The sequence below is a fragment of the Stenella coeruleoalba genome (assembly GCF_951394435.1).
Source record: "Stenella coeruleoalba genome assembly, chromosome: 10".
Taxonomy (NCBI): domain Eukaryota; kingdom Metazoa; phylum Chordata; class Mammalia; order Artiodactyla; family Delphinidae; genus Stenella; species Stenella coeruleoalba.
This window is the reverse complement of record NC_137156.1, coordinates 73,718,735-73,731,279: the sequence shown is the minus strand read 5'-3', so window position 1 is coordinate 73,731,279 and position 12,545 is coordinate 73,718,735. Positions and strand designations below refer to the sequence as shown.

The 12,545-nt window shown below is 37.1% G+C and overlaps 1 protein-coding gene across 23 annotated transcripts in view; it reads right to left on the bottom strand.

Annotated features, from left to right (window-relative positions):
• The window catches only part of SLMAP (sarcolemma associated protein), a 151,347-nt gene that overhangs the window by 53,180 nt on the left and 85,622 nt on the right, over window positions 1–12,545 (bottom strand). For 10 of the 23 annotated variants that reach the window (XM_079935804.1, XM_079935787.1, XM_079935807.1 and 7 more), the window contains exons 5-12: window positions 11,904–11,966; window positions 7,430–7,525; window positions 7,099–7,170; window positions 5,614–5,754; window positions 4,186–4,323; window positions 2,458–2,626; window positions 2,321–2,371; window positions 1,780–1,830 (exon numbers count right to left, since the gene is read on the bottom strand). In XM_079935804.1, coding sequence (XP_079791930.1) covers window positions 1,780–1,830; window positions 2,321–2,371; window positions 2,458–2,626; window positions 4,186–4,323; window positions 5,614–5,754; window positions 7,099–7,170; window positions 7,430–7,525; window positions 11,904–11,966 — 781 coding nt within the window. The remainder of the gene's footprint in view (window positions 1–1,779; window positions 1,831–2,320; window positions 2,372–2,457; window positions 2,627–4,185; window positions 4,324–5,613; window positions 5,755–7,098; window positions 7,171–7,429; window positions 7,526–11,903; window positions 11,967–12,545) is intronic. The other 13 variants (XM_079935806.1, XM_079935788.1, XM_079935799.1 and 10 more) reach the window with 3 other exon arrangements.

The window sequence follows — 12,545 nt, the reverse complement described above, 5'->3', positions numbered from 1 at the left end:
ATTGTGGTGCGCAGGCTTCTCATTGTGGTGCCTTCTCTTGTTGCGGAGCACAGGCTCTAGGAGCACGGGCTTAGTTGCTCCGCAGCATGTGGGATCTTCCTGGGTCAGGGCTCGAGCCCGTGTCTCCTGCATTGGCAGGCGGATTCTTAACCACTGCACCACCACGGAAGGCCCCTTATTCAGTTTTTTTTTTTTTTTTTTCCTTATTCAGTTTTAAATCAAGGAGCTGTCTACAACTATTCTCATCTAAATCAACTGGAATTGGCAAAAAATTTTAAGCAGTAATTTGACAATTCTAAATAGTATAAAGATGGGTCAGTGTATATAGAAAGATTCTTAACTGAAGGAATAGAATGTTCCCAGCTCGAGTTAACACTAACATTATCCATGAATACATGCTCAAGTCAAAAGGGTGATGGATTTGAATAAGAAGTGTACATGCCAGAAAGAGAAAAAAGGGCAAAATAACGACAACAGAAAATATAAATTCATTTAAGAATGAGAAGCTTTTAGAAGATGAGGATTAAGTCTTTTTACATGTTTGCTAAATATACTTTAGTAATAGTGGTGCAATGAATATAAACTACACCTTTAAAAAGTCTCAAAGTGAAACTCAAACTGAAATTTTTAAATGTCAATGTATTTTCACAAAACATACATAAAATAGTCAAATAACAATGATTAATGAAACATTTTTAAAATTTAGAGTTTCAAGATTTGTTATATACAGAGTATTTAGCTCTCGACCTTGCGGCTCACATATACATGATTACCTGAGCCTATTATGCCAGTTCTTGATTAAAATCCAACCAACCAAACCGAATCAAAACAAACCAAAAGAGCACCTCCTAACTTTAGCAGAGTTTGGTTGCTGCCCAAGAACTATAAAGATATCCCCGATACATGGAAAAAGTATTTAGTAAGAAATTCTTGGGTATCGACCTTGATGTCTTCCACCAACTTCTGTATAAAAACTGAGTTGAGAGGCACATAGATTTGTAAACACAGAAAACAGTTTTATTCATTTTGTACTCTAAGCAACCAATACAGGATTTGGCATACAGTTGGTGCTCAATTAATGTTGGGTGAATGGGGTGGGTAGGAGGAATCTTAATGACTGAAGGAATATAGAAACCATTGAGTAGAAACCCCATGTTGCACTAAGAAAACCAACAGAGGCTGTACATTTTTGGCAAGAGATAACCCAAGCTATCCAGAAAGAAGGGTCATGTATCAAGAACAAATAAAGAATTTTTCAGATGGCAGAAATGACTGACCCTGTTATCTCTGATTGATGAAACAGACGGATAAAGAGAGCAATTTCTATGACACGTTCAAAGGCTCACTGGCCTCTGAAGTAAACTCCTGGCCAGGAAGGGGGCAGGGGGCAGGGGGTGCACAAACATTAAAAACTGGTGGCCAATTATCCCCAGGAAGCGGTATTTGATGGAAGAAAATGGTAGTATCGTCTTTGAAAATATAGTGGGGGAAAAAAGCTATACTATGTTATATAAGCCAGTACTAAAGTTGAACATTATCATTTTCTTGTTATTTGAATAATTGAAATTTCCATATAACAAGGGATATCTAACCATAGATCACAGAATTAAGAATTACAAAATAAAGGGAAGCTTGATTTTTACAAGATGGGATTTAATAGTCAATGAGCAGCATGCTTTTCATTCCAAACACTTAAAACCTAAAAACCCTGACTTCTCTATCCTGCTTAAAAAGTAAAAGGATATCATGAAAGAAAAATATTTAAGTTTTTTACACTACCTTTTTCTGTGCTCCCATTTATTTTAGGTAAGAAGTCATCAACTTGTGTCCCTAGGATTAAGACAGTGTATCATTGCCTGATCAAAGAAAGTATTATTTAAAACTGGTCTCAAGTGTAACCATGGCATTTTGTATCCCTACTTACATTAAGACTGACAGAACACTTTAAATTTATTTTTACAAGAAGGATTCAACTTCCCATTTTCTATCATCTCAGAGAAAACCTACAACTGCTTAGTAAGCTGCCAGTGAACCTCAAAAGAAAAAGGATTCTGCTGTTGATGTGTTTTTCTTATTTAAATATCTCTAAGCAGACCGTCTCAGAGGCAGAAATTTCATTCATCTCGAGGACTAAACGATGGTGCCCACTGGTGGCAATCAAGCATATTTTTAAAGGAAATTTTCGGAAAGAGGGTAGATACTCTACACCTAATACGTAAAACATCCTTCTTAAAGAAATAAGTACCCAATGTGAGATAGTAAACATCAAAAATTTAATAATAAAAATTCAGCTTTAAATAAGAAATTTGGTGACACCTACCTAAGCTGCTGCATTCTTTAAGAGTTTTCTCTTGAAGATGTTCTAACCGTACTGTAAATAAAAGTCCAAGAAAAAGATATTTCACAGATAAAAAGAAAAAATCAAATCAAATCTATTTCTGGATTAGCTTAACTTACCTTGTAAAGCTGTTAGCCTTTCATTGGTGAAGTCATTATCAGCTTGCAAAGCTTCTATTTTTGCCTGAAGCTCCTGTTCTTTTTCTTCCATTTCATCTATTTTATGTTGTAATTCTTTTTTCTCAGCTTGTCCCTTCTGTTGGATTTCCTCTTGTTTTCCCTCTGCTACCTGTTGAAAAAGAGAAAGAAAATTCAGCTGTTTTAATAAAATCGAAGCTTGATTTAAGAGGTCCAAAGCAGGACTGCTTTTATTCACATAAACTTCTAAGGAGAATATTCTATATTATAGAACATATCTGTAAATGTCAAAATGATGTCAAAAGTGATATGCACTGTGTCATGCCTCCATATCACCTAGGAGAGAAAAACTTGTAGCAAGCAAGCAAACTCAATACATACGGAGATTATAGGGGTCAAAATGAAAAACACATTTTTCAAGAGGGAAATAACGGTTTCCCCTGAAATTACTATTGTTCCAATTAGTTTGTAAATTCTAAAATGTAACTTATTCTGAAATTTTAAACAAAATTACGTTTAGCTAAATGAATGATGATTACAAGAACTTTTTAAGATGACCTCTTTTTAACAAGTCCAATATTTAAAGCTATTATAGGTTAACCAATCACACAAAGGGGAGGTATGCTCTGGTCTTCTCTAACAAATGTGTATCTTCTAGCCACTCAGTCCATGGTTTGAATTATATAAAGATGCGTCTTCACAAACTCAGTTCTAACATTTTACAGCAGTGGTCCCCAACCGCTTTTTTAAAAAAAAAAACATTTTAAAACATTTATTTATTTTTATTATTAATTAATTTATTTATTTTTGGTTGCACCGGGTCTTAGTTGCAGCACGTGTGCTCCTTAGTTGCGGCCACGGGCTCCTTAGTTGTGGCATGCAAACTCTTAGTTGTGGCATGCATGTGGGATCTAGTTCCCTGACCAGGGATTGAACCTGCGTCCCCTGCATTGGAAGGTGGATTCTTAACCACTGTGCCACCAGGGAAGTCCCAGTCCCCAACCTTTTTGGCACCAGGGACCAGTTGTGTGGAAGACCATTTTTCAACAGATGGGGTGGGTAGGGATGGTTCAGGTGGTAATGTGAGCAATAGGGAGCGGCAGATGAAGTTTCGCTCGCTCGCTCGCCCACCGCTCATCTCCTGCTGTGCCGCCCAGTTCCTAACAGGCCGCAGATCATTAGTGGTCTGTGGTCCACGGGTTGGGGACCCCTGTTTTACAGGACCAACCTGGCATTACCTATGGTCTGGTCTGTCCTCAGCCTAAATGTCCTATAGCTACAAGGAGATGCAGCTGAAGTGAAGCCAATGGCCTCCCTGGAAGGAATCACTCCAAGGTTCCCTCTGGGCTTGTGCTAGCACTAAAATAGCTGGGCCCTGATTTTGGGACACCCGAAAGATAAGCAGATTCCAGTTTTTCAAAAGTCTAAATATCTTGGGTTTTGCTGACTCTCATCTATTTCCTGTTACATATTTTAAAATGCCTATTATGAAGTACTATTTGTTTCCACCCAAAGGAAATATGTCAGCTTTTACAAACTTTCAGTTATCTGTGGTAAGGGGGTTTGGGCTAAATGGCACCTGATTTTTACTATGAATTTAAACCATTACCAAATTTTACATCAACAACTATTCAGCAACAACTAACTCTTAAGCTATCCAGTGTATTAGGGACGATTAATTTACACACTTCTAGGTTGAGAAATACCTACCTTTAATTTATCAGATAAATCTTTAATCTCATTAACTGCTCCATTATATTTATTGGCTAATTCTCTTAATTCTTCCTGAGTCCGTTCATTCATTTCTTTCAGGTGGGTACATTCATCTTCAGTATTACTCAGACTTCGCTGTAATTCAAATTTACAGGCAATTGATTTAGCATAAATGCACATTCTAAATTCAATTTATAAAAAGTGTAACTCTATGGGCTGTTCTAAATCAGCATCTACCCTGGACTTTATATAAAGCTGAGTTAAGTAACATAAGAATTTCAATTTACTTTAGGTACATGCTAAAACAGAAAATACCAAGAATTTGGAAAAACAAAAAACAGGGGGAGGCAGAAAAGGACAATACTTTATATAATTACACTTTTTTTTTTTTTGTGGTACGCAGGCGTCTCACTGTTGTGGCCTCTCCTGTTACGGAGCACAGGCTCCGGACGCGCAGGCTCAGTGGCCATGGCTCACGGGCCCAGCCGCTCCACGGCATGTGGGATCCTCCTGGACCGGGGCACGAACCCGTGTCCCCCGCATCGGCAGGCGGACTCAACCAGTGCGCCACCAGGGAAGCCCATAATTACACTTTTTAAAGGCCATTGGTTATGAGTTTTAGCCTTGAAAATATTTTAAGCCTATCAATTCTTGAAAACAAGTTTAATAATGTGCACAGAATCAATTTAATAAAATTAGAAGACAATTAGCAATTTTCTTTCCTTGCATGTCATATTAATGACATGACAGTGAATCAGTCACTTTGGGATGGGGCTATTATAGAAACTATCCTTATATTAAAATATGTTTACTATTTAGTTTACAATGGACATTTTAACTAAATCCAGTAACACGTAACTTCTGTGGTAATTTTCCAGTAGTTCAAAAGAATAACCCATATTATCAATTATGTTGTTTTAAAGCAATGAGAATCACATTTTGATTATTCCTAAAAGACCTAGAAAGGACCTCAGAGATAATTTCCCCTGTGAACCTCCAAACAGGCACAATTTTCCTCTCTGGAGGATGGGTAAAGTAAGAATAGTGGTGTTGCTCTCTACCTTACACTGACTATCCTCACCTGGAAGAAAAACAAAACTATGTGAAATGAGATCAATTCCCTGGCACATATCGTGGTCCACTGTGTGGAGGCTGAATCCTAACCAAAGTGCAAATAGTAAAATTCCCTGGTTAGGCTTTTATTTCCTCAACCACTGACTAGAGACCATAAGCACCAGAACTCACAGGGTTATGTTGAGAATTCCTGACAATGAAAACAGCATACTGCTCCTTCCCACCAGATAGACAGGAAAAATTTTCTAGCTATATAATAATACCCAAGTTTGAAATGTCCTGAAAGGCTAGCACTTTTAGGCTAAAATTTTAAAATCATAGTCCTATTTAGTATTTGTTAAATTTAAATACCTCAACTTCTGAAAGTTTTCTAACCACTTCAATTTTCTCCTGAAGAACCCGCCTCAGGGACTCTTTGGCTGTCGTCTCATAGTTGTGTTTATCCTCCTGTAATGCTATAAGTTCCTTCCGTAAACTATCTTCTGTTTGATTCTAGGATTAAAAAATATTTATAATTATAGCCAAGTTATTTTTTTAAGTATTTTCCATTTAAAAAAACAACACATTGCAATGCTCTTTGAGTTCTATATTGAGGTATCTCCAAACACAAATTATGTTCACTCTGTATTAATTGAAGCTGTTATTTAAAAGCTGCATTAATAAATTATGCCTTCACAAATATATTAATTCACACTTCCAACAGAAAAAAAAGGTCGAAATAAACTGAAAATTTCTCTCAAGTATACAAAATGAATGAACTCTTCTACTTGCCATATTCTCTGAAAGCCACAACATTTACATTTATGGGCAAAAATAATCTCTTACCTCTAAAGGGGTCAAGCATTTTAAAATAATAACTAAACCAAATGGAATAACAGCACCCTGTGGAAAAAGCTGATTCCACGTCTAAGGCAGGAAATGTAAAAGATGAGTATGGACTATCTTGTCTGATATGACAGCAGGAAGCTATTAAAGTCTACCAGGGTTCTACCAAAAGAACTCAGGTGCCAACCTGAAGAAGTTCCTATAGACCAAAGGTGGGATAACTGGGAATCAATAAGGAAAACAAATGAAATAGGTTTATACACATGAAATATATTTAAATCTAAGTTGGGGGGAAAAAATACTTCATTGGTCATTCTTTGGTGGATGAAAAGGAACCAAACCATTATTTTGAAATCCAGTAAATAAAGGGAGAAAATCATTTATCCTGCCTTGCCTAAAGAAGATATATCTCAGGATAACAAAATGGTTTATACGGGGAAGTTTCTCTTTATAGAAGTAACTCAGCTAGTAAATGAAGGAAAGATAGAATTACAACATCACGATTTTTGCAACCCTTAATAAAAGAATGGATCTAGGAAAGGATAATCAAAGACTGCTAATATCTCAAAAAGAAAGACAACTAGACACTATGGTGCTTCCTGGTGAAAGTACACAATATTATCTACGAAGTGTTGAAAGAAAAAAAAAGTTGAGCCTACATCAGAGTTGATCTAAATCTGTAGATCAAACTACGAATTTACGGTGTGGAAGGAGGAGCTAGAAGAATGTTTAAATATCAATCCAGACTGAGGAAAATTATACAGAACAAATGACCCAGTTTCTCCAAAAATATCAACTATGATGGAACAAAGAGAGAGCTGTACATGGGTATTCACTATACAGTTCTTTCTATTTACATGTATGTTTGAAATTTCCCATAATGATAGAAGATTAAAAAGAATGGTGAACATGTATAAACGTTTTTGCATGTATTCAAAATGACAGTCAAAGACATGAAGCCACATAAAAAAACTATGCATTCTTCTTTATGTACTTGAGATTAATACTCACTTTGGAGCAAGCCTGTAATTGGTTTCCCATAACTTCTAACCGTGATAAGAGTCTATCTTCATCTATTAAAGCCTGTTGAAGAAAAATTAAATATCAGTAAAATCCCAGAGGAATAAAAAAAAATATATCAAAAAGGTTGCTACTGCCAGAAAAGATCTAAAATCATAATGCTGACCAACATCCACTGAAAAATGCTAAATTTTCATTATTTGTTCATTAGGAAATAACTTTGCCTTTGCTTGTCACAAAATTTTAGTTTTAGCTTAATCAACAGCTAAGGGATATTAAACTGTGCTTAAATGCTTCTTGAATATAAAGGCAACTGGAATACCTGCCAACTGGTATCTGAAGCCTCCTGGGTGATGGCTAGTAGCCGCTGAAGCGTGGCTAACTTCTGTTCCAACATCTGTTCCCGATGTAAGGCCTCCTAATATTATAAATCACAAAAGAAATTCTAATAAACTCAGCATGATACCTTTGAAGAGTAATCAATTTTTAGCACATTCTGAAAATATTCTCATATTACAACCCACAGTGTATCTCACTTTCAAATCTGATAAATCTACTTTGTAAAATATATTTAGGCCACATCATTATAGCCTCATTTGTTGAGCTGTGATTAGTGCTATTAGGGGTGCTCTAGTTGCAACTTCCCCTATAACAGAAAACAGGTCATCTGTTTTTGTTTTTTTACTTGTAATTAACAAGAGTCTAAAAAACCAAAAACCTAGGGCTTCCCTGGTGGCGCAGTGGTTGAGAGTCCGCCTGCCGATGCAGGGAACACGGGTTTGTGCCCCGGTCTGGGAAGATCCCACATGCCGCGGAGCGGCTGGGCTCGTGAGCCATGGCCGCTGAGCCTGCGCATCCGGAGGCTGTGCTCCGCAACGGGAGAGGCCACAACCGTGAGAGGCCCGCGTCCCGCAAAAAAAAAAACAAAAAACAAACCTAGAGTAGAAAATCTGACAAATTCTTTAACCCCTGCATTTTATATATACACATTTAAAAGGTGTGTGTGTGTGTGTGTGTGTGTGTATGGCGAGAGAGAGAGAGGGCGAGGTGAGAACAAACTCATTCCAAACTAAATCCAAACAATCTGGTTAGCAGCAAAGATACTTCATAATGGCTTAGCTACATCAGTAGACATCTACAAAAGAAATAACTTTTAATTTTTCCTTTTAAAAGTGTTATATAAACACAGTGTTTTATATATATATATAAAGAGAGAGACTGCTTTATTCTCACAGTCTACTCCATTTTCAGGTGTTCTAATTCTCTCTGTGACTGTAAAACGCTTAGCCATAGTCGAATATGCCAAATATAAGTAAGAGTCCACCAAGTGTTAGTTCAATGTAATTAAGGGGTCAAGGAGTTATATAACTATTTGGCAGCTCCAAAGGAATATTTTTACAGAGAAAGACACTGGCAAGCAAAGCCTTATTTCTAGGTCACTTGTTAACATTTGATAGCTGTTAAGAGGGTCTCCATCACTGGAAGTCAAGGTGAAAATGCTCACACAGCATTCAGTTGCGGTTTTGGCACATCTTTAAATTCACTTTCTTCTATTTCTGTCATTATCCCAAGAAGAACATTTACTACCATAATATCTCTGAGCCACCTCAACTGAGAAATATATACTTCAAACATAGTATTTGAGGTTTAAAGCATTCATTTGTTGCTCTCCACATCCTTGATAAATAATGATTAGGGAAAATTTGGTCTGATTAGAGTCAGAGGTACTGCTTTTTTTTAAAAAAAAATAAATTTATTTATTTTATTTATTATTTTTGGCACTGGGTCTTAGTTGCTGTGCACGGGCTTGCCATTCTTCGTTACGGTGTGCGGGCTTCTCAATGCGGTGGCTTCTCTTGTTGCGGAGCACAAGCTCTAGGCGCGCGGGCTTCAGTAGTTGTGGCTCGCGGGCTCTAGAGCGCAGGCTCAGTAGTTGTGGTGCACAGGTTTAGTTGCTCCATGGCATGTGGGATCTTCCTGGACCAGGGCTCGAACCCGTGTCCCCTGCATTGGCAGGCGGATTCTTAACCACTGTGCCACCAGGGAAGCCCCAGAGGTACTGCTTTTTAATATAACTCTAAAAGTACAGATTAAGGAATCTAATAAAAGTCATTCCGCCTCAGAACACACATTAAAACACAGCTTACACTTAAAAGGGACTAGGTGCCAAGTTTATTTTAAACTTCTAAAACATTCCTAATATCCAGGAAGTTACACTAATGCTGCAAAAAGTTTTACTTAAAAACAAAGCCACCAAACAACCACTACTTCCACTAGATGGTGTAATTTCTCCTTTTTTACTCAATTCCATTTAGAGTTTCATAACTCCATGAACCACATCCTAACAGAAACCTAACACTTCCAGGAACAGCTTTTAGTTCTAAGGCATGAAATGCATCTATTTCAGTTTTTATTCAAAAGGTTTACAACTTATATTAGAACTTCAGCAATTCAAAAAGCCGTATACAGAAAAGACAATCCAGTATAATTTTCCCTCAAAGAATCAGAAAAAGAACAGTGGAAGATTATGCCATTATGAATATTCAAAGAACTGACAAGAAAGATGGAAAGAGTACTGGAGTGAGTCAGAACATTAGATTCACAGTCCATGTTAACTAGTAACTGTAGTATATAGCCCTGGGAAATCATTTTACCATATTTCTCATATGAAAAGTGAAGGTTAGACCAGATTAATCTCAAAGTTTTCTTCTACCTCTAAAAATAAGAGAGATTGGGCTTCCCTGGTGGCGCAGTGGTTGAGAATCCACCTGCCAATGCAGGGGACACGGGTTCGAGCCCTGGTCCGGGAAGATCCCACATGCCACGGAGCAACTAAGCTTGTGTTCCACAACGACTGAGTCCACACGCCACAACTACTGAGCCTGCACGCCACAACTACTGAAGCCCGTGAGCCTAGAGCCTGTGCTCCGCAACAAGAGAAGCCACCGCAATGAGAAGCCTGCGCACCACAATGAAGAGCAGCCCCCGCTCACCGCAACCAGAGAAAGCCTGCGCGCAGCAATGAAGACTCAATGCGGCCAAAAATAAATAAATAAAATAAATAAATAAATAAAAAAATAAGAGCGATCTAGGTCAATTAATGTGACTTCCTACTGAATGGTAAACAACTACTAACATTTACAGCATACGTTCTATGTGCCAGGCACTGTTCTAAGTGCTTTACATGTATTAATTCTTTTTTGTTTGTTTGTTTTGTTTTGAATATTTATTTATTTTTCTGCGCTGGGTCTTAGTTGTGGCACACAGGATCTTCGTTGCGGCATGTGGGATCTAGTTCCCTGAACAGGGATCGAACCTGAGCCTCCTGCATTGGGAGCTCGGAGACTTAACCACTGGACCACCAGGGAAGTCCCTTGCAGCTTGTGGGATCTCAGTTCCCCAAGCAGGGATCAAACCCGGGCCCTCGGCAGTGAAATCACCGAGTGCTAACCACTGGATTGCCAGGGAATTCCCTGCATTAATTCATTTATTCTTTACAATTATGTGAAGTAAGTGCTATTATTATACACATATCATAGATGAGGAAAATGAGGCACAAACAACTTTCCCAACAGGTCAGAAGTTAAAGCCAAAGATCAAATCCAGGGAATTCTGGCTAGAGTCTACCTACGTTTGTAAATACTAAACTGCAAATGTGTAAAACCACTTTTCAATCCACCATTGCATTATGCCCAGTGGAAAGTAAGATCTGATTAATGATAATTGATAATTTGATAATTTTCATTGATAATTTTCACAGATGTGTACATTCTTAACTGAGGTAGAACTGCTCTTAGTGACTGACCTATAAAAGAATGTAGGGACACAGGATCACTGGTTTGGTCCTATCATTTTAAACAAAAGGCAACTGAAGACCCACATATGTAAACTGACTCACCCAAGGTCACAGAACTCATTGAGTAGGAGCCAAGATAAAAACCTCAATCTCTAAACTCCTGATTCAGGGTTTTCCTTAATCATGCTCCCTCACTAGAATAATAAGAACCATAATCCGGTCTAAATCTACCAAACTCAGAAAAAAAAAAAAAAAAGAAAGAAAGAACAACCACTTGTTTTCTTTTTAGAGATCTGTATGGCTCTTTAAATATGGCATTAACTTCTTCAGGAGCCCATTCTAAGTATCTGCCCTACCGAGAGATCTTTCTACAGATTGAGCAGCACAGAACAGTAGTTAAGAGAGAGACTCTGAGGTCTGACTTGTCTGGGTTCAAATCCCAGCTCAACCACAGAACTCGGTGTGTGATATTGTGCAAACTATTTAAACTTCCGTGTCCCTCAGTTACTCCATCTATAAAAATGGGAATAAAATATGTACCTTACAGGAATTTTGTGAGGATTAAATGAATTAATATAGGTAAAGTGCTAAAGTCTGCTAGAGTCTGGCATATAGTAAGTACTACATAATTATTTGCTATTAATAGTTAATATTTTAACAGTTCATATTATTTGCTATTATAGCTATTAATAACAACGAAAATCTGTCCGGATTTAATTTTATTTAAAAGTCACCTTTGGATAAAGAACAACTGTGGAACTTCTTCATATGTGAAGAAAAAAACTTCTCTTGTACAGAACCTTATCTTCTCTAGACTTAACAATCGGATTTTTTAAATCCTTTTTTTATAAGACCTATTTTTAATTTTTTTTGTACTTTAAAAAGGTATTTCTTTTGTACTTGTATCCAGCCAGTATTTCTTTAGCCTATATTTGTGAACTAGCAAAATCAAATCTAAGTTCTGCTTTTAAAGACTAAGAATTCTCAAGATATATTTTACCTGAAGATACTGAGAAAGCTGGAATAGTTCCTGAGAGTACATACTTGGAGTGTTAGCAGCAACCTAGAAACAAAATGATACACCATTGACAGTCACACAGAATATTTGCAGAAGACATTAAAGCCAAATCAAGTCCTTGCAATGCCTATTTACTGAAATATGCAAAATAAAAATTATTTTTCAAATGAACAATTTTCTTTAGTTTTCAAAATATTTCTGCTCCATGTCTAGAATTTATAAACGGTATTGTATTATGCTGATCAGTTTGGGATTTACAAGCAGGATGGTGCAACAAGTGCTACCCACGAAAACATTCCTTGATAAACCAAATCACAAACTTACGGCACAAAGGCAATACAGCCTTTTCTTTACCCAGAAATAATACCTGCTAAATCAACAGATCTACATTTTTCCCCTTTAAAATTCATTGTCAAATAGTTCTTCAACATGTCAACAAGTCACAATTCGTTCAGAAGTAGCCATCTTCAAAATGATATTTGTATGTGGGCACGTGGGGAGAAGCAGGGCACGAAATACAATACTTTGTCCAATGGCCAGAGGCAATGAAAAAAGGTCTTTTTTTTTTTTCCTTTAAACTGTAGGTAGGTTTTAAGAAGAAAAAGATGGGAAATAATAGTGTTT